Source organism: Oncorhynchus kisutch, linkage group LG23 (assembly GCF_002021735.2).
Source record: "Oncorhynchus kisutch isolate 150728-3 linkage group LG23, Okis_V2, whole genome shotgun sequence".
NCBI lineage: Eukaryota > Metazoa > Chordata > Actinopteri > Salmoniformes > Salmonidae > Oncorhynchus > Oncorhynchus kisutch.
Window position 1 is genome coordinate 47842 of NC_034196.2, and position 26963 is coordinate 74804.

Genomic DNA, 26963 nt, shown 5'->3' on the forward strand with positions numbered 1-26963 from the left:
AGAGCGGTGCGGAGGGGCTGCCATATTTGACATCCACGTCTTCGGCGCCCAGGGAATAGGGGATTAACTGCCTTGCTCAGGGGCAGAAAGACATATTTTTACCTTGTCAGCTCGGGGAGTTGATCCAGCAACCTTTCGGTTACTGGCCCGACGTTCTAACCACTAGGCTACCTGTTGCCCCGAACACATTTGACAATAGGGCAAAATAGCACACAGCGTTTTTAAGGAGACATACAAAACAGGTCTACTGACCCTTCTGAGCTGTACTTTGACATACCCGGGCACCCTACTCTGCACTGTGGTCTGCACTGGGGCCTGCACTGGGTCATTATCTGATCAAACATCTGCTACTGCTGCTTTCATCATTCCACATTATGCTTTGGGTGTTTTTGGACTACTTGGTTTATCTTACTTTGATTAACTCTTTTGGACTCTCTCGCGGCCCGGTGTAGAGCTTTCCTCCCTCCTGGCTATCCACCGGCCTGTTCTGGAAACTACATCCCTTCCAAGGTGCTTCTCTCCTGGCTATCATACTGGTAACACGGCCTCCGTTGCTGTTTTGATGGGCCCCAGCATTTAATCACATTGAGTAAGTCACCACTCTCTCCTTGCTGTTGTTATGCTGGCGAGTTGTGTGCCTTGGTTGTGTGTTATTGTGGGTCTGGCTGGTTTCTAGTCTGTGGTTGGGTTCTGGCTTGCTGCCTACAACTGTGGTAATCCTACAAACTGTGTGATTCAATCTAACCAACTGTCACACTTTGACATTAAGCTAATTCCTTACCAAACTACTTTATATGTGTGGATTTTAAGAGACTTTTTCCCAAATGGCATTTACCACTTTCAGCCACCCGGGGAATCTGACTTTTTCCAGATTGGCAGCTACCACCATGCCAAGAGTGTGCAAAGCTGTCATCAAGGCAAAGGGTGGCTAATTTGAAGAATCTAAAATATATTTTCATTTATTTAACACTTTTTTTTATTTAACACAGCTTCTACCCCAAGCCACAAGACTCCTGAACAGATAATCAAATGGCTACCCGGACTATTTCCCCAGCCCACAATATTACGCTGCTGCTACTCTTTATTATCCATGCATAGTCACTTTACCTCTGCCTACAGTACATGTACATATTACCTCAACTAACCGGTGCCCCCGCACATTGACTCTGTACCGGTACCCCCTCCATATAACCTCGCTACTGTTCTTTTATTGTTGCTCCTTAATAATTTGTTATTTTTCAATTTTTCATATTTATTTTTGTAACTTATTTACTTCAATTTATTTGAGTAAAAACTTTTACAATTATTTTCTTAAAACTGCATTGTTGGTTAAGGGCTTGTAAGTAAGCATGGTAAAACCTGCTGCATTCAGTGCATGTGACAAATCATATTTGATTTGATTGTATTGAAGCACAGCTCAGGGGAAGGGTACCAAAACATTTCTGCAGCATTGAAGGTCCCCAAGACCACAGTAGCTTCAATCATTCTTAAATGGAAAAAGTTTGGAACCACCAACTCTTCTTAGAGCGACCGCCCGGTTAAACTGAGCAATCGGGGGAGAAGGGCCTTGGTCATGGAGGTGGCCAAGAAGCCGATGGTCACTGTGATAGAGCTCTAGAGTTTCTCTGTGGAGATAGGAGAACCTTCCAGGTGGACAACCATCTCTGCGGCACTCCCCAATAAAGGCCTTTATGGTAGAGTGGCCAGACGGAAGCCACTCCTCAGTAAAAGGCACATAACAGCCAGCTTGGAGTTTGCCAAAAGGCACCTAGACACTCAGACCATGAGAAACCAGATTCTCTGGTCAGATAAAACCAAGATTCAACTCTTTGGTCTGAATGCCAAGCGTCACATCTGGAGGAAACCTGGCACCATCCCTACGGTGAAGCATGGTGTTGGCAGTGTGTTACCCAAGAAAACTCGATACTGTAATCGCTGTCAAAGGTGGTTCAACAAAGTATTAAGGGTCTGAATACTTATGTAAATACAGTTGAAGTCGGAACTTTACATACACTTATGTTGGGGTCATTAAAACTCATTTTTCAACCACTCCACAAATTTCTTGTTAATTAACAAACTATAGTTTTTAGGACATCTACTTTGCGCATGACAAGTAATGTTTCCATTAATTGTTAAGACAGATTACTTCACTTAAAATTCACTGTATCACAATTCCAGTGGGTCAGAAGTTCACATACACTAAGTTGACTGTGCCTTTAAACAGTTTGGAAAAATTCCAGAAAATTAGCTGACATGGTACAAATCTGTCGTTCTGCCCCTGAACAGGCAGTTAACCCACTGTTCCTAGGCTGTCATTGAAAATAAGAATTTGTTCTTAACTGACTTGCCTAGTAAAATAAAGGTAAAATAACAAATATATATAATGGCTTTAGAAGCTTCTGATAGGCTAATTGACATCAATTGAATCAAAATAAATCAGACAAGACCCCCGAAAAAAATATAGACCTCCACAAGTCTAGTTCATCCTTGGGAGCAATTTCCAAACGCCTGAAGGTCCCATGTTCATCTGTACAAAAAATAGTATGCAAGTATAAACACCATGGGACCACGCAGCCGTCATTCCGCTCAGGATGGAGATGCGTTCTGTCTCCTAGAGACGAATGTACGTTGGTGCGAAAAGTGCAAATCAAACCCAGAACAACAGCAAAGGACCTTCTGAAGATGCTGGAGGAAACGGGTACAAAAGTATCTATATCCACAGTAAAACAAGTCCTATATCAACATAACCTGAAAGGCTGCTCAGCAAGGAAGAAGCCACAGCTCCAAAACTGCCATGAAAAAGCCAGACTATGGTTTGCAACTGCACATGGGGACAAATATAGTACTTTTGGAGAAATGTCCTCTGGTCTGATGAAACAAAAATATAACTTTTTGGCCATAATGACCATCATTATGTTTGGAGGAAAAAGGTGAAGGCTTGCAAGCCAGAGAGCACCATCCCAACCGTGAAGCACGGGGGTGGTAGCATCATGTTCAGGAGGGACTGCTGCACTTCACAAAATAGATCACATCATGAGGAAAGAAATGATCTCAAGACATCAGTCAGGAAGTTAAAGCTTCGTCGCAAATGGGTCTTCCGAATGGACAATGACCTGAAGCATACTTCCAAAGTTGTGGCAAAATGGCTTAAGGACAACAAAGTCAAGGTATTGGAGTGGCCATCACATAGCACTTTTTCAGCAGAACTGAAAAGGTGTGTGCAAACAAGACGGCCTACAAACCTAACCTGAGTTACACCCGCTCTGTCAGGAGGAATGGGCCAAATTTCACCCAATTTATTGTGGGAAGCTTGTGGAAGGCTACCCAAAACATTTGTCCCAAGTTAAACAATTTAAAGGCAATGCTACCAAATTCTAATTGAGTGAATGTAAACCTACTGGGAATGTGATGAAAGAAATAAAATATGAAATTAATAGTTCTCTTTTATTCTGACATTTAACATTGTTAAAATAAAGTGATGATACTAACTGACCTAAGACAGGGATTTTTTTTAATGTCATTGTGGTATTGTGTGTGATGAAAAACAATTTAATACATTTTAGAATAAATCTGTAAGGGAGAAAAAGTCAAGGGGTCTGAATACTTTCCGAAGGCACTGTATAGACAGATTAAATCAATGATGACGCAGATAATAGGACAAATAATAATAGTCAATTAACAGGACACTCCAGTAAGAAAGTAAGAAATGAATGAGGACAATAATGAAACATTTAGAAAAACACAGGTAGCAATGGCAGTTAATATGGCACAAAGGTGTTTTTCTCCCAGCAGATATAGGATTTTCTACTTTTCTGTTATGGTTTCAAAATGTTTGCATTTGTTGTCAATTTTGGGAAAGAAAATAGCTTGAGTCTGTATAGTTCTCGCACTTTAGGAGAAAATGCAGCCCCTTCTCGACCTGTCCTCCAGGACACCCGATGTCACAGGATGGCCATAAAGATCATCAAGGACAACAACCACCCGAGCCACTGCCTGTTCACCCCGCTATCATCCAGAAGGTGAGGTCAGTACAGGTGCATCAAAGCGGGAACAGAGAGACTGGAAAAACAGATTATATCTCAAGGCCATCAGACCACTAACATTGAGTGGCTGCTGCCAACATACTGACTCAACTCCAGCCACTTTAATAATAGAAATTGATGTAAAAAATGTATCACTAGCCACTTTAAACAATGCCACTTAATATAATGTTTACATACCCTACATTACTCATCCCATCTCATACTGTACTCGATACCATCTACTGCATCTTGCCTATCCCGTTCTGTACCATCACTCATTCATATATCTTTATGTAAATATACTTTATGTAAATATACTTTGTTGTGGAATTGTTAGTTAGATTACTCGTTGGTTATTACGGCATTGTCGGAACTAGAAGCACAAGCATTTCGCTACACTCGCATTAATATCTGCTGTGTGTATGTGACAAATAACGTTTGATTTGATTTGTCTCTGAGGGCAGTGTTCTCTCTGGGCCTCTACCTGTCTCTGAGGGAAGAGTGTCCTCTCTGGGCCTCGACCTGTCCCTGAGGGCAGAGTGTTCTCTCTGGGCAACCAGGTTTGCCTGTGACGATCAGTCTACAGTATATAGCCACACTGTGCTCACTAAGTCTGTACCTTGTCAGTGTTTTCCTCAGTTCTATATCAGTCACAGTGGTCAGATAGTCTGCCACCATGTACTGTCTGTTTAGAGCCAAATAGCATTGAAGTTTACTTGGATTTGTTATGGTGTCTTTCCAATTGGTGATATTTTTTTATTTCTGCTTTGTAATTTGTTTGGGACAAATTTTCTGAGTGCTGAGGTTTTGTTGGGTTGGTAGGGGTTAGTGAACTGAGCTTCAGAACCAGCTGGCTGAGGGGATTATTATTTATGTTTATGGTTTATTATTTATGTTTATGGCATTTGAGGGCTTTGTGATGGTATGAGTGGGAGTCAGTTATTTTTAAATGATTGTACAATTTGGTTACATTTTGGGGGTTATTAATCAGAAGAGGGAATTGGCCTAATTCTGCTCTGCATGCGTTGTTTGGACTTTTTCTCTGAAGAGGCTCTTACAGAATTCTCCTCTTTGTTCGTGTAGTATTTCCAGGATTTGACATTGTGTTGTTGGCGACTTCTTCTGTGGGTTTTAATGACGGACTGTAACCCCAAAAGGTGTATTGCCGCTACTAACTGAACAGGTTGAAACCATAATGGGCAATTCCACATGCAGTGTTTCACTTGGATTTCTGTCCCATTTGTCAAATTCTTGCTTTGTAATTGGATCCAAACCTTCAAATCAATCAAATGTACTTATAAAGCACTTTTTACATCAGCCAATGTCACAAAGTGCTATACAAAAACCCAGCCTAAAACCCCAAAAAGCAAGCAATGCAGTGGCTAGGACAACCCCCTAGAAAGGCAGGAAGCTAGGAAGAAACCTAGAGAGGAACCAGGTTCTGAGGGGTGGCCAGTCCTCTTCTGGCTGTGCTGAGTGGGGATTATAACAGAACATGGCCAAGATGTTCAACAGTTTTTGGAAGACCAGCTTCAAATACTAATAATAATCACAGTGGTTGTAGAGGGTGTAACAGGTCAACACCTCAGGAGTAAATGTCAGTTGGCATTCATAGCCAACATTAAGAGTTCGAGACAGCAGGTGCGGTAGAGAGAGAGTCGAAAACAGCAGGTCCGGGACAAGGTAGCATGTCCGGTGAACAGGTCAGGGTTCCATAGCCGCAGGCAAACTGGAGCAGCAGTATGACCAGGTGGACTGGGGACATCAAGGAGTTATCAGGCCAGGTAGTCCTGAGGCATGATCCCAGGGCTCAGGTCCTCTGGGAAGGGAGGGATAGGTGGACTGGGGACATCAAGGAGTCATCAGGCCAGGTAGTCCTGAGGCATGATCCCAGGGCTCAGGTCCTCTGGGAGGGGAGGGATAGGTGGACTGGGGACATCAAGGAGTCATCAGGCCAGGTAGTTCTGAGGCATGGAGCCAGGGCTCAGGTCCTCCGGGAGAGAGAGAGAGAATTAGAGGGAGCATACTTCAATTCACACAGGACACCGGATAAGACAGGAGAAGTACTCCAGATATAACAGTCTGACCCTAGCCTCCCGACACAAACTACTGCAGCATAAATACTGGAGGCCGAGACAGGAGGGGTCGGGAGACACTGTGAACCATGTACGACGATACCCCCAGACAGTGCCAACCACGCAGGATTTAACCCCATCCACTTTTCCAAAGCACAGACCCTGACCCTACTACCCTGAGACAAGGCAGAGTATAGCTCACCCTTCACTGCCATATAGTGCTCTATTTTTGATTAGAATATTTTGAACCAGATCCTAATTGGTACAATATGTTTAATTTAATAGATAGTTAAATGGCAGAGAAAGCCCCCCTTGGTTTGTCTTTCAGTTTATTCACAGCCAGGTTGGAATTCCCTGTGGAGCTCTTGTTTAGTCCCTTTGTGTCTGTGTATTCTATATGAGTGGAGCCCAGTAAAAAGTACAGTTGGGTTAGGGGTTAGATACACCTTACACCTTACATTTAAACTTAGTTTTTCACAATTCCTGACATTTAATCCTAGTAAAAAATCCTTGTCTTAGGTCAGATAGATTCACCACTTTATTTTAAGAACGTGAAATGTCAGAATAATAGTAGAGAGAATTATTTATTTCAGCTTTTATTTCTTTCATCACTTTCCCAGAAGGTCAGATGTTTACAGACACTCAATTAGTATTTGGTAGCATTGCCTTTAAATTTTTTAACTTGGGTCAAATGTTTCGAACTGTAGTCTGTTAATTTTTTGGGCGGTTTTGGAGCAGTGGCTTCTTCCTTGCTCAGTGGCCTTTCAGGTTATGTCAATATAGGACTCGTTTTACTATGGATATAGATACTTTTGTACTGGTTTCCTCCAGCATCTTCACAAGGCCCTTTGATATTATTCTGGGATTGATTTGCACATTTCGCACCAAAGTGCATTCATCTCTAGGAGACAGAACGCGTCTCCTTCCTGAGTGGTATGGCCATGGTGTTTATACTTGCGTAGTATTGTTTGTACAGATGAACGTGGTACCTTCAGGCATTTGGAAATTGCTCCCAAGGATGAACCAGACTTGTGGGGGTCTATAATTGGCAGATTTCTTTTGATTTTCCCATGATGTCAAGCAAAGAGACACTGAGTTTGAAGGTAGGCCTTGAAATACATCCACAGGTACACCTCCAATTGACTAAAATTATGTCAATTAGCCTATCCGAAGCTTCTAAAGCCATGGCATCATTTTCTGGAAAGGCACAGTCAACTTAGTGTATGTAAACTTCTGACCCACTGGAATTGTGATACAGTGAATTATAAGTGAACTAATCTGTCTGTAAAAACTTACTGGAAAGATTACTTGTGTTATGCAGAAAGTAGATGTCCTAACCGACTTGCCAAAACTACAGTTTGTTAACAAGAAATTTGTGGAGTGGTTGAAAAACTAGTTTTAATGACTCCAACCTAAGTGTATGTAAACTTCCGACTTCAACTGTATATTGGTTTCTCTGACATCTGGACCTTTTATGGAATATTATAATGTTAGTCTTTTTGAGATTGACTGTCCGGACCCAGGTTTGACAAACTGCAGACGATCTACTTGTTCCCTCTTCTGTGGGGGCAGCAGTACCAGGTCATCTGACTGCAGGAGACATTGGATTTCTGTGTCATTATTAAGAGTGAGATCGGGAGCTGTTGACTGCTCATGTTTTTTGGACAATTCATTTTGCTCATTTCATTCACAAAGTTCAGGTATGGAAAGCTCTTAGACGCTCATTTAGAAAGTAATCCCAGGTGAATGTAACATGTATTGACTCATACAAATGTTAGAATTTTTCTTCCAATTTGACATTCATATTCATGTAGACTGTTGACAAAAAAAAGGACAATTAAATCCATTTGAATCACACGTTTTAACAAGAAAATGTGGGGGAATAAATAAAGGGGTGTGACTACTTTCTGAAGGCACTGTGTGAGAGACCAGCCCACCCTATTAAAAGAAAGATGGTCCAGCCCAATCTGCCCATGCAGACAGGTATACTATGCTGTATGAAATACTAATAAAGTTAAACATTTTTAGAGTGTAGGACCAAACGTTTAATTCTCCCTGCATCAATTGACTGTTTCATCGTCGTCATCACCACCACCATGACAGGCCAGTTCCTGTAGAGCCACATTCCCGAACATTCTCAGTTGAGGAAGTCATCTGGTGACCACATTCCTAGTCAGGCTGTTAGCTTCGAGGAAGCCATAACATAAAACCTATTGATATTACTCACAGTCAGTTAAATGCATCATCGTGATTGGTTCCTTTCTTATTAGGCTAAACTGCCAATATGTTATAACATAAGGAGATTGACACGAAAATGAAAAGGCGGTAATATATATTTGTTTAATATAATGTGCGTGTATTTTCAAATATCATTAACTAGGCTGATATAGCATACTGAAGCCCAACATTTAGATAAAATATGAAATGAGAGTCGTATAATAGCCTATATCAAATTGGACGAGATTAGAAGCTGTCTAAAGCAGATGCAACAGGTGCTCTTTTAAAGTGAAACCACACCCAATTTATTATCACCGTACCACCTCCCCAGTTTCAGTCGGACAAGTTTTTAAGACAACACTCCAGTCTGTCAACTTTAGTTTACTTAGACTGGCTAGTGCTGCTGTATCACCTTAACAAGTTAGTAACAGCAGTCCAGAAGCCATGCCGAGCCACGCGGAGCAGTGGATCCGCACTTCGATGCGCACCCCGGGCATTTTTATCTTCGGAATGGTCCTTGCCCCTTGCGGCTGGATCCTAAACCTCACAGCGACAGTGGCTCCCAACTGGAGAACCATCAACACTATCGCCTTACTGCCGGTTGATACGTTCCTACAACAAGGCATCTGGGACATATGCAAGACGTCCAGCTCGTCCCAAGTAAACCAATGTAACCAAAAGGACGAGGCGTACTTCAACAACCAGATTATAGCGGTCGCCCAGGGCTTGATGGTAGCGTCTCTGATATTGACTCTGATCGGGCTGGCCACGGCAACCCCCGGGGTAAGGTGCTGGAAAGACCGCCCGAACTGGACAGTAGCCGGGCTGGGGGGAATGCTCATCTTTCTGTCTGGAGTCTTGACGATCATCCCTATTGCATGGTACACTCACATATTCAAGGACATCGCCGCATCCAGCACCGACATTCGCGTCGGCTACTGTATTATTTTGGGCTACATCGGGGGCATCTTCGAGCTACTGGGCGGCTTGGTCATGTTCATTGGGATATGTCGTTGCTGTGGCGGTAAGAACCGCGGAGAGACGCGAATCTCGGAGACCACAGCACACTTCAGAAACACCAAACCCCCACCGCGCCGCATCGAGGTGCCGAGCATAGCCCGAACCCGGAGTAGCGCTAGCAGCGTCCCCTACTCTAAAGACTCCATGGAAGACGAGGCAGACTTCCCCCGGGCAAAGAGCACCTCGTACGGAGGAAGACGACCCGCTTATGACGTTGATCTGTGAGGTCATTATGGTGAAGAGGGCTAGTTGCCATTGATAGGTGTGACATGTATACTATAGCACTACACAGTAACATTACATATCTACCAATGAATGACATTTACCTCTACATGTAGGCATGTCGTTTTAACCATAAAACTAGACCTAATCTGTTGTTTGGGTGAATATGATAGAAATATAAATTATTTCACACTTTTGGGAATATGCCTATAATGTGGCCTTTGGCATGTTTGTATTTGAAAATGTAACATTATTTACAAATGACAATGCCAGCGCCATAGAACATGGAATACAGTGCCTTCGGGAAGTATTCAGATCCCTTTACTTTTTCTACATTTTGTTATATTACAACCTTATAAAATGTATACAATAGTTTTTTTTCTCCATCAATCTACACACACTACCCTGTAATGGCAATGCAAAAACAGGCTTTTAGAAATGTTTGCTAATTTATTTACAAATAAATACCACATTTACATAAGTATTCAGACCCTTGACTCAGTTCTTTGTTCAAGCACCTTTGGCAGTAATTACAGCCTCGAGTCTTGGATATAACGCTATAAGCTTGGTACACCTGTATTTGGGGAGTTTATCCCATTTTTCTCTGCAGATCCTCTCAAGTTCTGTCAGGTTGGATCGGGAGCGTCTCTGCACATCTATTTCCAGGTCTCTCCAGAGATGTTCCATCGGGTTCAAGTCGGAGCTCTGGCTGGGCCACTCAAGGACATTCAGAGACTTGTCCCGAAGCCACTCCTACGTTGTCTTGCCTGTGTGCTTAGGGTCGTTGTCCTGTTGGAAGTGAACCTTTGCCCCAGTCTGAGGTCCTGAGTGCTCTGAAGCAGGTTTTCATCAAGGATCTCTGTACTTTGCTCCGTTCATTTTTCCCTCAGTCCATGACTAGTCTCCCAGCCCCTGCTGCTGAAAAACATCCCCACAGCTTGATGCTGCCACCACCATGCTTCACCGTAGGGATGGTGCCAGGTTTCCTCCCAACGTGACACTTGACATTCAAGCTAAAGATTTGTATCTTGGTTTCATCAGACAGGAGAATCTTGTTTCCTCATGGTCAGAGTCCTTTAGGTGCCTTTTGGCAAACTCCAACTGGGCTGTCATGTGCCTTTTACTGAGGAGTGGCTTCCGTCCAGCCCCTCAACCATAAAGGCCTGATTGGTTGCGTGCTGCAGAGATGATTGTCCTTCTGGAAGGTTCTCCCATCTCCACAGAGAAACTCCAGAGCTCTGTCTGAGTGACCATCAGGTTCTGGTAACCACCCTGACAAAGGCCCTTCTCCCCCGATTGCTCAGCTGGGCAACAAGCTCTAGGAAGAGTGTTGGTAGTTCCAAACATATTCCATTTAAGAATGAGGCCACTGTTCTTGGGGACCTTCAATGCTGCAGAAATGTTTTGGTACCCTTCCCCAAATCTGTGCCTCAACACAATCCTGACTCGGAGCTCAACTGACAATTTCTTCGACCTAATGGCTTGGTTTTTTGCTCTGACATGCACTGTCAATTGTGACAGGTGTGTGCCTTTCCAAATCATGTCCAATCAATTTAATTGACCACAGGTGGACTCCAAGTTTTAGCCATTGACTGGCTGCTGCCAACATACTGACTCATCTCTAGCCACTTTAATAATGAAAAATTTATGTAATAAATACTTCACTAGCCACTTTAAACAATGCCACTTTATATAATGTTTACATACCCTACATTACTCATCTCATATGTACATACTGTCTACTGCATCTTGCCTATGCTGCACGGCCACCGCTCATTCATTTATTTTTATGTACATATTCTTATTCATTCCTTTACTTGTGTGATAAGGTAGTTGTGAAATTGCTAGGTTAGATTACTTGTTAGATATTACTGCATAGTCGGAACTAGAAGCACAAGCATTTCGCTACACTCGCATTAACATCTGCTAACCATGTGTATGTGACAAATAAAATTTGATTGAGAAACATTTAAAAGATTATCAATGGAAACAGGATGCACCTGAGCACAATTTCAAGTCTCATAGAAAAGGGTCTGAATACAAGAAAAATTCTAAGAACTTGTTTTCGCCTTGTCATTATGGTGTATTGTGTGCGTATTTCTGAGTAATGGCCTTTATTTAATCAATTTTATAATAAGACTAATGTAACAAAATGTGTTCGGTCAAGGGGTCTGAATACTATATACACACACCCTTAAATATTGGATGGGTCAGGATCTGTGTGCTCAAATTCACCATTGAATCCCAAGTTCTCATTTACAACTCATGACCTGGCCAAGATAAAGCAAAGCAGTACGACACAGAGTTACACACAGGATCAACAAATGTAGTCAATAACACAATAGAAAAATCTATATACGGTGTGTGCAAAGGTAGTAAGATTAGGGAGGTAAGGCAATAAATAGGCCATAGTGGCGAAATAATTACAATTTAGCAATTAAACACGAGTGATAGATGTGCAGAAGATGAATGTGCAAGTAGAGATACTGGGATACAAAAGAGCAAGAGCGTAAGTAATAATATGGAGATGAGGTAGTTGGGTGTGCTATTTAGCAGAGAACTGTAAGGAAAGGCGGCCAAAGGGCGAGTTGGCTTTGGGGCTGACCAGTGAAATATACCTGCTGGAGTGCGTGCTGCTATGGTGACCAGTGAGCTGAGATAAGGCAGGGCTTTACCCTGCCTTTTTACAGTACAAGCTTGATTCAGAAGATACATTTTTAATTAGCCAGAAGAGAATGGATTCACTTTTTCAGGGCTAGTTAAGGATACTATAGGCCTAGTTATCACGTTTCATGTTCGATTTATTAACTACAAAAAAGGTAAGAATTGTTTTTAATGCCGGTGCCCTTCTGGTGCACTTGTCTGTCCATCACACATTTGAACAATCTTAACTGCTCTATCCGCACTGATCAGTGAAGTCATTTAATAGGTTAAATGTTTAAAAAAAGAAGTTTATTTGACAGGTTATAAAAAGGAATATATACTGGTACATTTTTTGTTGTTGCTTCAAACCAGTTCAGAACTTTATTTTGCTGGTCAGAAGAGTTGAACAAAACGATTGTAAAATAATTTGGTTCCAAACCCTGCTTTCTACTCTAGGAATGCTAACAAGTTGTTTTGTTGGCCAAGTATATGATGTCATAAACAGGTAAAAAACTAGGCCTAGTGATCTACAGGTTAGTTCTACAAAATGTGATGGTTCGACAAATGTGATAAACAATCCGTTTAAAAGGATACCACTAGGAGACATTGATCACACAGAAGTAAAATGTTTTAATGTGAATTTGCCCAGGTTTAAGCATATCCAACATTCAGATACAAGAACAAAGCTTAAAAAATACAATTGATAAAATATTTTGTTTGCAATGCGTCTACAATAATTATTCAAGAACATAATAGCATTTTATCCACATGGAATTAACAAGGCGGTTGTATGATCCGAAGGTCCATGACTGGACAGGCTTCCATTATGTTGTAACCAACCTCTAGAGGGAGAGACTGGAGCAGCTTGAAATTAAGACAAAAACTCACTTGAGTTTACAGTTACAAGATAAAATTATATCAGCAAGGGGACCAGACTTGTATACAGTGTATATTTTCAAACCTTTGTGGCCAATGAAAAGCTCAGTTGGAATTCCTGTCATGTTTTGGAGCAACTGAATGTTGCCATTGCGTAGGTCTATTCGTCACTGAGTCAGAGATAACACTAAGTCAGGCAACACTAAGTCAGGCAACACAAAATCAGTTACCACAAACCAGTCAGGCAACAATCAGGCAACACAGCCACAAGCAGCACAAACCAGACAGGCAACACAGCCACAAGCAGCACAAACGAGTCAGGCAACAAACCACAAGCAATACAGCCACAAGCAACACAAACAAGTTAGGCAACAGAGTGCATCACCACACTAATCAGTCATAACAGCATGTATCACCATATAAACTAGACAGGCCAGGATCAGTGTGAGAAAAGCTGCTGCTCGTCGAGGCTTTGGTTTCCCAGAAAAAAAGTTAGTCAGTATAAAGACGTAACCAAAAACAAACCAGTCCTTTATACGAGTAGTCCCACAATGTGGTTTTATATTAGTACCACAGCATATTTGTTTATATAAGAAGTCCTATTGTATAGTAGTTAACACTAGTAGTACTAGCGCATGTAGTTTATATGAATAGTACTACAGTATATAGTTGGTAATATAAATAGTACTAAAGTATTTAGTTGCTCGTATTAAAAGTACTACAGTATATAGTTGTTTATATGAATAGTACTACAGTATATCATTATTTATACATGTACCAGGGATGGAGCCAATGAAAAGGCCAAGCTCTGATGGACAGTAAACTTCACTTTGATCTAAGGCAATCAGCAGCACAATAGGGATAGTCATGCAATCCTAAGTATGCAAGACGAAACCTGTTTTGACGAACACTACAGCCTGTATAGAAGTGTTTGTTTATTTTCAAACCTCAATCCCCAGCGGATGCTTTCTGTTGCCAATGAAAAACACTGTTGGACTGACTGGTTTACCAGCGTTGAAATTCCTGTCATGTTTTGGAGAAAATGTGTAAAATGTTTCCAACTAACCAGTCTCTAAAGGAGGTAAGCCAGTCAGGCCAGGCTCAAACGGAAGGAAATTGTTGAGAAATGTAATTTTTAATATATATATATATATTGGGGTTTAACTCGGCAAGTCAGTTGAGAACAAATTCTTATTTAAAATGACGGCCTACCCCGGCCAAACCCTAACGACCCTGGGCCAATTGTGCGCCGCCCTATGGGACTCCTAATCACGGTCGGTTGTGATACAGCCTGGAATCGAACCAGGGTCTGTAGTGGCACCTTTAGCACTGAGATGCAGTGCCTTAGACCGCTGCACCACTCTGGAGTAACGACTTTTCAAAAAAGTCACGTTACGTTCGCTGACAGTTTGTTAGCATAGAACTGCATAGCGTATCATTACAGCAGTTGCTTGTAGGTACTGTATGTTAGCTAGTTACTAATACAAACTTGCCAGTATATTAACTATATGCTAACTACCCAACATTTATTGGCTTGATTATTCTTGGCTTAGCTAAGTGGTATAGCCGTTGTGGGTTCTCAATGAAGTCATAAAACGTCTAGCTAGTAATTTGTTAGCTATGCTAACAAGAGGTTGCATAGCAACAGCATCAACTACAGATAGACAGGCAAAGCGCTAGTACAATCAACTGAAAGGATACCGGACATTTACAGTATACTAAAAATCAACAAACAGTATATAGTATGGAATATACACTTATTAAGTATGTAGTATACAGTTTGTTAGTATTCGAACACAGCTATCGCCAAAAACAGTCCTTACTTTTCACGAGTCGTCCCACCATATATGGATTTCTATTAGTACCACAGCATAGTTGTTTATATAAGTAGTGCTATGGTATAGTAGTTAACACTAACGCATGTAGTTCATATAAATAGTACTACAGTATATAATTGTTTATACCGGGGATAAAGCCTGATGAAGGGGATGTGCTCGGATGTTGGACCGTCAACCAAACCTATAAGAAGAGTGTGACAATGACATTAAAATCACAGAGAACAGACATTCAGTTCACTAGACACGTTAAAGACTTCAGAAACATTAAAACATTTATACAAATTGTTTTAACTACTGTAAATAACATCATACCAGATTTTTTCTTAACATGAAATTCATGTTTGTGGCATGAGTTATGGTTCACTTATTGCTAATTATTGTGTTAGAACGTGGTTGAATGTCCTACCTTGATGCTACAGAATGTCTTTTTCTAAACCACTTGAATCCTTGACTGCAGCTTTCCTATAACGACACAAACATTAGCACAAGTGTTCCAGGTACAGGAGGACCGTTTCACCATACGTTCAGTTGGCTGTATGTATATTTAATTATGATAATAATAGTTACCACCTTTTGACCTTGACCCTCTGCCTGATGAACGCAATGAGGAAGGAGAGGATGAGGATGCCAACGATAAAGGCCACTACCCCCATGGTGAGTGGAACACCGATTGCCTCATTGACACTCTCATGGCAGAACTCTCCTCTGTACCCCAGGATACACTCACAGGTGGTGGCCTGTCCCTGAGCCACACAGTGACCATGTCCTTTACACAGCTGGACAGCACAGGACTGCAGGTCCAGGCCACGCACCACGCCATCGTCCAGGTGGAGGGTTACGGTAGGAGAGATAGCCATGACGTCGGCTGAGCCTCAGGTCACACCAGGGTAGCTGGGGATGGAGCAAAGACCTAAAGCCTTAACATACAGTATGTATAGTACCATCTATACCATGTGGTATATAATGTCTAAAAACCTGTTTTCGCTTTTTCGCTTTGTCATTTGAGTATTGTGTGTAGATACATGTTTTTATTCAATTTTAGAATAAGGCTGTAAATTAAAATGTGGAAAAAGGGTCTGAATACTTTTCGAACGCACTGTATCCTCATTATGGCTGAGCCAACAGCTAGAGTAGAAGACATGCTCTGTAGTTATGGCTGAGCCAACAGCTAGACTAGAAGACATATGTACTGTAGTTATGGCTGAGCCAACAGCTAGACTAGAAGACATATGTACTGTAGTTATGGCTGAGCAAACAGCTAGACTAGAAGACATGCTCTAGTTATGGCTGAGCAAACAGCTAGACTAGAAGACATGCTCTGTAGTTATGGCTGAGCCAACAGCTAGACTAGAAGACATGCTCTGTAGTTATGGCTGAGCCAACAGCTAGACTAGAAGACATGCTCTGTAGTTATGGCTGAGCAGAGCTAGATTTGAAGACATACGTACTGTAGTTAAAATACTTATTTCCCACCATAATTTGCAAATACATTCATTAAAAATCCTACAATGTGATTTTCTGGATTTTTTTTTCTAATTTTGTCTGTCATAGTTGGAAGTGTACCTATGATGAAAATTACAGGCCTCATCTTTTTAAGTGGGAGAACTTGCACAATTGGTGGCTGACTAAATACTTTTTTGCCCCACTGTACATTTATGGCTGAGCAGAAAGCTAGGTATGAAGACATATGTACTGTAGTTATGGCCGAGCAGACAGTTAGAAGACAGATACATTTATGGCTGCGCAGAAAGCTAGATATGAAGACCTATGTAGTTATGGCTGATCAGACAGCAAGACTATAAAACAGATGTAGCTAAGGCTGATCCGACATCTAGATTAAAAGACCGATGTAGCCTAGTTATGCTTGAGCAGCTTGGAAGCACCCAGTCAATCAGGTTCAACAGGATCACAGACCTTAAACAATGGCTCCAGGTGAAAAACTGACACCCAAGTCAGGAATGGTGGAGAACATTACATACCAACACATCTCTAAAAAAGGTTACTTACTAGTATCAGAGTGTAGAGAAGACTAACCAGTCTGGGTGTAGAGAATGCTTCTTTAAAAGAGTATTCCTTGGTTTAATCTGGGATATGCATCTGAATTTACACTGCTTCTGTAGAGGTGTTCAGAGAGAGAGAGAGAAACTTTCCTTTACAAAATAAATCAGGAACAGGAAGGAGACGAGCACCTAACCCAAGCTCTGTGAATAGCTGAAAACAGGAACTATCAGCTCAGCTAGAGCCAACTACCCCTCCCTGCTGGGAGGCAGTCACACAGACACTCACTGAACTGCTGCAGAGAAAACTGGCTGCCTGTGTAAAGACAGTCTAATTCTGATCTTCATTTCACTAATTGGTATTTTGACCGCTCTGAAAAAGCTCTGACGTGAAAAGATCTGATTGGTCAAAAGACCAATTAGTATACAATTATATATAAAAAAACATTAAAAAATATATCGGGAAGCCACAGACACAGGAATTAAGAAAACAAACTCATGCAAATGTGTGCTGAAAAACTTAAATTAGGTGTAAATGGGCAGTTGAGAGCTAGAGCATTCAATGGTCAATCAGTTTCTGGGCAGTTCCTTCTACTGGTACTCGATACTGCTCTGTTTTGGCCATTGTGTAGAGTGAGACTAGCGCGTGTTGCATGACCTAATATTGCTGTCGAAGAGTCTTATGTTGTCTGATTAATCAGGCTGTTTTACACAACTCAGCAGTGGTGTAAAAGCGCCCAGTTGTCATACTGGAGTAAAGATACCTTCTTAAAAGTAAATGACTCAAGTAAAAGTCACCCAGAAAAATACTACTTGAGTAAAAGTCTAAAAGTATTTGGTTTTAAATATACTTAAGTATATTTTAGCAATTACATTTACTTTTGATATTTAAGTATCACAAGTATAAATTATTTCACATTCCTTATAATAAGCAAACATCACAATAGAGAGAGATACTGCTGCACTTCCTCCTGTCCAATGTATGACCATAGAGACACATATTTCCCTCAGATTACACAGATCCACAAAGAATTCCATTTTTTTTGTTTTTTTGATAAACTCCCATATCTACTGGGTGAAATTCCAGTGTGCCATCACAGCAGCAAGATTTGTGACCTGTTGCCACGAGAAAAGGGCAACCAGTGAAGAACAAACACCATTGTAAATACAACCCATATTTATTTTCCCTTGTGTACCCTTAACCATTTGTACATCGTTACAACAATGTATATATACAAGTAATATGACATTTGTAATGTCTTCATTGTTTTGAAACTTCTGTATGTGTAATGTTTACTGTTAATTTGTATTGTTTATTACGTACCTCACTTGCTTTGGAAATGTTAACACATATTTCCCATGCCAATAAAGCCCCATGTGTGTGTGAGAGAGTGAGAGAATGGGGTACTTTTGGGCATCAGTGAAAATGTATGTAGTAAAAAGTACTTTTTTTTAGGAATGTATTTTAGTAAAAGTTGTCAAAAATAGAAATAGTAAAGTACAGATACCCCCCAAAACGAAGTACTTTACACCAGTGCAATTCATTGGTTTCATACAGCCTGAACCATTGGAGTGCAAAATAATGTCAATATTCCTTTCAAGCCAGAATGTGACATTTGATTTAAAACGTACCGGTTGTCTGTGTCCTTCAGCTGCTTTTATTAGATGCAAAAAATACACAGGACAGTATTGTTAACCAGGCTTTATTGAGAGATGGTATGTTTGGCATTGCCAGCTGAATGCGAGGAAACTCATTTAAAATGTTCTGTGGTCCGGTAACTTTCGGCTATTGTTTACATATTATGCAAGTGTTTAAATCATGTGTGTTAGAATGAAAACACACACCGAAATATAAACTGCCCGAACCATATACTTAAAGGCACTAAAATAAATGGGGGAACAATACTTTCCTGTAGAGTACGTTGATATGTAATTGTATTCAACATTCTGTCTTGTAAGGAACATTTACACGATTTTGCACTGCAAGGTTTCAGACTGTGTACAGTATATGAATTCATTGTGCATTACAGCCTGATTAGTCAGACAAGGTGTCATGAAGTTATCAGGAACGCGGTCCTAGGCCTTAACTGGTCTGTAACATGATTTTAAAATGTGCATGTTTTGCTAGGTTTCCATCCAAAAAGTTGACCGATTTTTATAAAAATATTATAAAACTCAAAGAAAACATGCACATTTTCTGGTTCCAAACTGACTTGATAAAAATCTGTGCATTATGTAGGGCACACAATGTAATTTTTCACTTAAATTTATCTACGGAATAAAAAAAAACATAAATTGAACGCGTTTGCATCACATTCAACTGTACGGATAGATTTGTCCCAAATGTTGCGTTAAATAGCCAATGTGCCTATACTGGTCTTGACACTTGCAGTTTAGCAGATACAGTATGGGTAGGCTGTGCGGGTTGTCTCGTCTACATGATATTATTATGGATAAGAGCGAGAATATTTTTATTTGTCAAACAGCAGTCAAGCATCGATCATCATGTCAGCAGAATACACTCGATATTCATTGAGCATCTAGATGCACTTTCACTACCCTGTTAAATTCATAACAAATTATTTAATCTGTTGCCTAATAAACTGCATGGTTTCCTGAGTTGTAGTGGGAGGGCCACACACCATATCAGGTTACTCCAAGTTTACTTCGATAGGATGGTTATAGTATCTATAATTGCGCGTAAAAGCATTTCCACCGCCTTTTCTCGCGAAATTAATTTTACCAACACAAAAAGATCACAATGTCGAACAAGAAAATTCTCAGCACTTTATAAATTGTACGGAAACTTCCTGTTTCCATCACAGCGTTAAAAAAAACGATGACTTTACTCGTATAACTGGTTGACGTGAGAAATCAGGACCGTGTATTATATACATGTGCTCAGGAGATCGCAAACTTACCGAGTTCAGGGCCAGCTCTTGACCACTTGGTCGTTGACAAAATAAATATGCACAATCCCAAAATATTTTTAAAAAGCTATTTGGAAGACTTCTGGACTCTTCTCGCACCCAGACTGCCAACAAATCCTGAGTGCTCACACCTGAGTAATTATCAAGACTTCCTGGAAGAGCACATCACCTAACCTGGTTTCTGCTGCCCCCTGGGGATTTGTATTTATTTGATTTAACCTTTATTTTATGAGGCAAAACCCTTGGTCTCATACCTCTCTCAGGCCGGGGAGTTAGAGACAAACTAATGTTAGGTTTCATTGATAGACTTATTTCATCTCTTATATAGGCTCATTTTACTATGTGACTCTATGCTTATACATGACTCATTCAATGTGGCAGCCTGAGCCTCGAGGTTAGAAAAGCGGGCTAGCAACTGGAGGTTTGCCTGTTTGAATCCCAGTGCTGACAGAGGAAAAGAATCTGTCAGGAAGTGAGCCTGCAACCGTAGGGTTGTTGGCATTAATATCTCAGGTGCCACCTACTGCCTATGTTCCAGTTAGCAAGGAACTTAAAAAACTGCTCGTTGGGTGCTGTAATGTGGCTGCCCTCTGCTCCAGCCTCTCTAACCTAATGTGTGTATTACAGGGGGCTTGGATAAAAGCCTAAAACACATTTCTGGCGTGGATTTATAATCTGCTAGTAAGCCATGCACTGTACTAGCCATATTGCCTACATTGTTTAATCTGCCCTTTGGGATAGTTTACATGTTCAGGCTATGTGGTACCCATTACTTGCTGCCGGCCTATTGCGTATCACATTCACCCAAGATGGCCGGCATAAGTCATCATGTCTAGCCCTCTACCAATATCCCAGCTTGTTTGATTCTTAGAATGCTACCACTAACTATTAGCCTATAAAGCCATCCGAAGCCCTTCACATGCTAGGATTCATTATATATACACTACTTATACCCTGTATACCTGTGTAGCTCAGTTGGTAGAGCATGGCGCTTGCAATGCCAGAGTTGTGGGTTTGATTCCCAAGGGGAACCAGTATGAAAATGTATGGACTTCACATTTACCTCTTTCTCCCCAATTGGTAGTTACAGTCTTGTCCCATCGCTGCAACTCACCTACAGAATCGGGGGAGGCCATGCGTCCTCTGAAACACGACCCTGCCAAGCCGCACTGCTCGCTCAACCCAGAAGCCAGACGTACCAATATGTTGGAGGAAACACGGTCCAACTGGCAACCGAGTCAGCTTGTAGGCGACTGGTCCGCCACAAGGAGTCGCTAGAGTGCGATGAAACAAGGAAATCCTGGCCAGCCAAACCCTCACCTAACCCGGACAACGGTGGACCAATTGTGTGCTGCCTCATGCGTCTCCCGGTCACGGCCGGCTGCAAGACAGCCTGGAAACAAACCCGGGTCTGTACTGACACCTCAATAGGGCTTTTGACCACTGCGCCACTCCGTAGGCCTTGGCTATCCCTTCTAATGTATTGACTAGTCTGGAAGTACGAGTGGCGCCAGAGGGGAAGGCCAACCATGCTATTTTGTTTGTTTTTTCCCATTGTTCGTAACTGGTTTTGTACATAATGTTGCTGCTACCGATACGGTAGCAGCTTCTGGATCAGAACTGTGATTGCTCACCTAAAACTGGACGAAGAGTTCTTCAATTAGGCGGACGGGAGGGATATACTACAAGACACCCGTCCAGGCCCAGATCCCCGTGTTTCGCTGGAGAAGGAAACTGAGATTTTGTGGAAAAAGATCAGGGTGCCTTGCGAGGATCAGGCGGCTAATCTGCCCTTGCCTTCCGTCCTGCTAGCTAATGTTAAATCGCTGGAAAATAAATGGGACGAGCTGAAAGCATGTATAACCTACCAACGGGACATTAAAAACAAATATCTTATGTTTCACTGAGTCGTGGCTGAACGATGACATTAAGAACATACAGCTGGAGGGATACATGCCATCAGCAGGACACAACAGCAGCCTCTGGTAAGACACGGGGCAGGGGTTTAGCGCTCGTCGTTGGAAGAAGGTGAGGACCAATGCACAGCATGGTAGGTGTCCATATTTTTAATAACGTAATAGAACACTGATCAAAAACAACAAAGTGAATGAAAGAAACAGTTCTGTCTGGTGCAGATACAAACAACAAACAGAAAACAATCACCCACAAAACACAGGTGGGAAAAGGCTACCTAAGTATAATTCTCAGAGACAACTGATGACACCTGCCTCTGATTGAGAACCATACCAGGCCAAACGCAAAACACAACATTGAAAAACGAACATAGACAACCCACCCCAACTCACACCCTGACCAACCTAAAACAAAGACATGAGAAAAGAACTACGGTCAGAACGTGCCAAGGGGCCTATGCATATATGTCAACAAAAGCTGGTGCACGATATCTAAGGAAGTCTCTAGGTTTTGCTCGCCTCGACAGTATCTGTCATCATAGATAATAGAGGTCTGTCATAATATAATAGAGACAGTAGATGTAGTTGGTCTGTCATAATATATTAGAGACAGTAGATCAGCTGGTCTGTCATATGATAATAGAGACAGTAGATCTAGCTGGTCTGTCATAATATAATAGAGACAGTATATAATTAAGTTAGCCCGGCCAGTGCTCCTGTGCTACCACCGAAATATACTCCTGGGCAACAATATCCGGACCCCTTCTACAGCCGGTACGGGGCATGGAACCCAGCAGATCCCCTACGACTGGAATACCGACATAATCTGCCCGAGGACTCCAACAGGCCCTCAGGTGCGACGCCCACTGAAGGCCCATTATGCTAACCAGCAAGGCCTGCTAGCTACCTAGAGCTACTTGGAATCCTACTAATTCCACAACTGTTCTATCGACGTCAACGCACAAAGAGGCAAAAACAGACTTACCCCCATCGCGACGTCCCCCAAAGGCTAACTTTCTAGCCCCTGCTATCTGCTTGCTTGCTAACCCGGTCTGCTACCTGCTAGCTTGCCTGCCCGGTCTGCTAGCCATTGCTAACTGCTTGCTTGCTGACCCGGTCTGCTAACTGCTTGCTATCCCGGCCTGCTATCTGCTAGCTTGCCCCGGTCTACTAACTGCTAGCTGCCGGCCCTGGCCTGCTAACTGCTAGCTTACCTGCCCGGTCTGTAACTGCTAGCCCATGCTAGCCCATGCTAACTGCTTGCTTGCTAACCAGGCCTGCTAACTGCTAGCTACTAGCTTGCTTTACTCCCGGCCTACTAACTGTTAGCTTGTTAGCATCGGCCTGCTAACTGTCTGAATCGCCGTGTCCCCAGCCAGCCCATCCACTCACTGGACCCATATGTTCACTTGGCTATGCATGCCTCTCTCTAATATCAATATGCCTCTTCCATTACTGTCCTGGTTAGTGATTACCGTCTTATTTCACTGTAGATCCTCTAGCCCTGCTCAATGTGTCTTAACCAACCATGTTGTTCCACCTCCTACATATGCGATGACATCACCTTGTTTAAATATCTCTAGAGACTATATCTCTCTCTTCATTACTCAATGCCTAGGTTTACCTCCAATGTGCTCACTTCCTACCTAACCTTTGTCTGTGCACTATGCCTTGAGTCTATGCTATCGTGCCCAGATACCTGCTCCTTTTACTCTCTGTTCTGAACGTGCTAGACGGCCAGTTCGTATAGTCCTTAGCCGTACCCCTATCCTACTTCTCCTCTGTTCCTCTGGTGATGTGGAGGTTAATCCAGGTCCTGCAGTGCCTAGCTCCACTCCCACCCCCCAGGTGCTCTCATTTGTTGACTTCTGTAAACGTAAAAGCCTTGGTTTCATGCATTTCAACATTAGAAGCCTACTCCCTAAGTTTGTTTTACTCACTGCTTTAGCACACTCTGCTAACCCAGATGTCTTAGCCGTGTCTGAATCCTGAATCCTAAGGAAAACCACCAAAAACCCTGAAATCTCCATTGCTAACTATAACGTTTTCCATCAAGATAGAACTGCCAAAGGGGGCGGTGTTGCAATCTACTGCAAAGATAGTAATACAGAACTCTGCAGGTTATCTACGTCTGTACCCAAACAATTTGAGCTTCTACTTCTAAAAATTCACCTTTCCAGAAACAAGTCTCTCACTGTTGCCGCTTGCTATAGACCTCCCTCTGCCCCCAGCTGTGCCCTCGATACCATATGTGAATTGATTGCCCCCCATCTATCTTCTGAGCTTGTGCTACTAGGTGACCTAAACTGGGACATGTTTAACACCCTGGCCATCCTACAAACTAAGCTTGATGCCCTCAATCTCACACAAATGATCAATGAACCTACCAGGTACAACCCCAAATCAGTAAACACGGGCACCCTTATCCTAACTAATTCACCCTCCAAATACACCTCTGCTGTTTTCAATCAAGATCTCAGCGATCACTGCCTCATTACCTGCATCTGTATTGGGTCTGCGACCAAACGACCACCCCTCATCACCGTCAAACGCTCCCTGAAACACATCTGCGAGCAGGCCTTTGTAATTGACCTGGCCGGCGTATCCTGGAATGACATTGACCTCATCCCGTCAGTAGATGATGGCTGGCTATTCTTTAAAAGTGCCTTCCGCACTATCTTAAATAAGCATGCCCTTCTCAAAAAATGTAGAACTAGGAATAGATATAGTCCTTGGTTCACTCCAGACCTGTCAGCCCTTGACCAGCACAAAAATATCCTGTGGCGCTCTGCATTAGCATCGAATAGCCCCCTTAATATGCAACTTTTCAGGGAAGTTAGGAACAAATATACACAGGCAGATAGAATTTTCAGTAGATTTTCAAACAGAAATTTGCATCCTGTAGTACTAACCCAAAAAAGTTCTGGGACACTGTAAAGTCCATGGAGAATAAGAGCACCTCCTCCCAGCTGCCCACTTCTCTGAGGCTAGGAAACACTGTCACCACCGATAAATCCACTGTAATTGAGAATTTCAATAAGCATTTCTCGACGGCTGGCCATGCTTTCCACATGGCTACCCCTACCACGGTCAACTGCCAGACACCATCCACAGCAACGCGCCAAAGCCCCCACCATTTCTCCTTTACCCAAATCCAGATAGCTGATGTTCTGAAAGAGCTGCAAAATCTGGACCCCTACAAATCAGCCGGGTAGACAATCTGGACCCTCTCTTTCTAAAATTATCTGCCAAAATAGTTGCAACCCCTATTACTAGCCTGTTCAACCTCTATTTCGTATCGTCTGAGATTCCCAAAGATTGGAAAGCTGCCGCGGTCATCCCCCTCTTCAAAGGGGGCGACACTCTAGACCCAAACTGCTACAGACCTATATCTATCCTACCCTGTCTTTCTAAGGTCTTCGAAAGCCAAGTTAACAAACAGATTACTGACCATTTCAAATCCCACCATACCTTCTACGCTATGCAATGTGGTTTCAGAGCTGGTCATGGGTGCACCTCAGCCATGCTCAAGGTTCTAAATGACATCATAACCGTCATCGATAAGAGACAGTACTGTGCACCCGTATTCATCGACCTGGCCAAGGCTTTCGACTCTGTCAATCACAACATTCTTATTGGCAGACTTGACAGCCTTGGTTTCTCAAATGATTGCCTCGCCTGGTTTACCAACTACTTCTCTAATAGAGTTCAGTGTATCAAATCGGAGGGCATGTTGTCCGGACCTCTGACAGTCTCTATGGGTGTGCCACAGGGTTCAATTCTCGGGCCTACTCTCTTTTCTGTATACATCAATGATGTTGCTCTTGCTGCTGGTGATTCTCTGATCCACCTCTACGCAGACGACACTATTCTATATACTTCTGGCCCCTCCTTGGACACTGTGTTAACTAACCTCCAGATGAGCTTCAATGCCATACAACTCTCCTTCCGTGGCCTCCAACTGCTCATAAATGCAAGTAAAACTAAATGCATGCTATTCAATCAATCACTGCCTGCACCTGCTCGCCCGTCCAGCATCACTACTCTGGACGACCCTGACTTAGAATACGTGGACGACTACAAATACCTGGGTGTCTGGTTAGACTGTAAACTCTCCTTCCAGATTCACATCAAGCATCTCCAATCCAAAATTAAATCTAGAATCGGCTTCCTATATCGCAACAAAGCATCCCTTACTCATGCTGCCAAACATACCCTCGTAAAACTGACCATCCTACCGATCCTCGACTTCGGTGATGTCATCTATAAAATAGCCTCCAACACAATACTCAACAAACTGGATGCAGTCTATCACAGTGCCATCCATTTTGTCACCAAAGCCCCATACACTACCCACCATTGCAAACTGTACGCTCTCGTTGGTTGGCCCTCGCTTCATACACGTCGCCAAACCCACTGGCTACAAGTCTCTGCTAGGTAAAGCCCCGCCTTATCTCTGCTCACTGGTAACCATAGCAGCACCCACTCGTAGCACGCGCTCCAGCAGGTATATCTCACTGGTCACCCCCAAAGGCAATTCCTCATTTGGTCGTCTTTCCTTCCAGTTCTCTGCTGCCCATGACTGGAACGAATTGAAAAAATCTCTGAAGCTGGAGACTCACATCTCCCTCACTAGCTTTAAGCACCAGCTGTCAGAGCAGCTTAAAGATCACTGCACCTGTACACAGCCCATCTGTAATCATAATATAATAGAGAAAGTAGATCTCGCTGATCTGTCAAAATATAATAGAGACAGATGTAGCTGGTCTGTCATACAATCATTGAGAAAGTAGATCTACCTGGTCTGTCATAATATAATACAGAATGTAGATCTAGCTGATCTGTCGTAATATAATAAAGAGAGTAGATGTGGTTGGTCTCTCATAACATAACAGAGACAGTAGATCTATCTGGTCTGTCGTAATTTAATATGGTGAAAATATATATAGCTGGTCTGTCGTAATACAAAAAAGACAGTAGAGGTAGCTGGTCTGTCATAACATATTATAGAATCTAGATGTAGCTGGTTGTCATAATATAGAAGAGACAGTAGATCTAGCTTGTCTGTCATAATATACTAGAGACAGTAAATCTAGCTGGTCATTAGTAATATAAATGAGACAGTAGATGTAGCTGGTCTGCCACAATATAATTGAAACAGTAGATCTAGCTGGTATGTCATAATATAAAAGAGGCAGTAGATCTAGCTG

The 26963-nt window shown here is 42.3% G+C and overlaps 1 protein-coding gene and 1 long non-coding RNA gene across 2 annotated transcripts; one reads left to right on the forward strand and one right to left on the reverse strand.

The window, feature by feature from the left end:
- The first annotated feature begins 8328 nt into the window (after positions 1-8328).
- On the forward strand, positions 8329-9880 carry LOC109885603 (claudin-23). The gene has a single exon (XM_020477436.2). It carries the CDS (start codon positions 8759-8761, stop codon positions 9557-9559), a length of 801 nt encoding a protein of 266 aa, XP_020333025.1. The 5' UTR covers positions 8329-8758; the 3' UTR covers positions 9560-9880.
- A 2929-nt stretch (positions 9881-12809) lies between these two features.
- Positions 12810-20017, reverse strand: LOC109885604 (uncharacterized). The gene is made up of 5 exons (XR_004205035.1): positions 19832-20017; positions 16921-17027; positions 15484-15804; positions 15320-15375; positions 12810-15094 (listed from the first exon to the last, which is right to left on the reverse strand). It is a non-coding gene; the product is annotated as an uncharacterized LOC109885604 (long non-coding RNA).
- Positions 20018-26963: the final 6946 nt, after the last annotated feature.

Coding starts and splice junctions, on each gene's coding strand:
- LOC109885603 (XM_020477436.2), top strand. CDS start 8,759: ATGCCGAGCCACGCGGAGCAGTGGATCCGCACTTCGATGCGCACCCCG.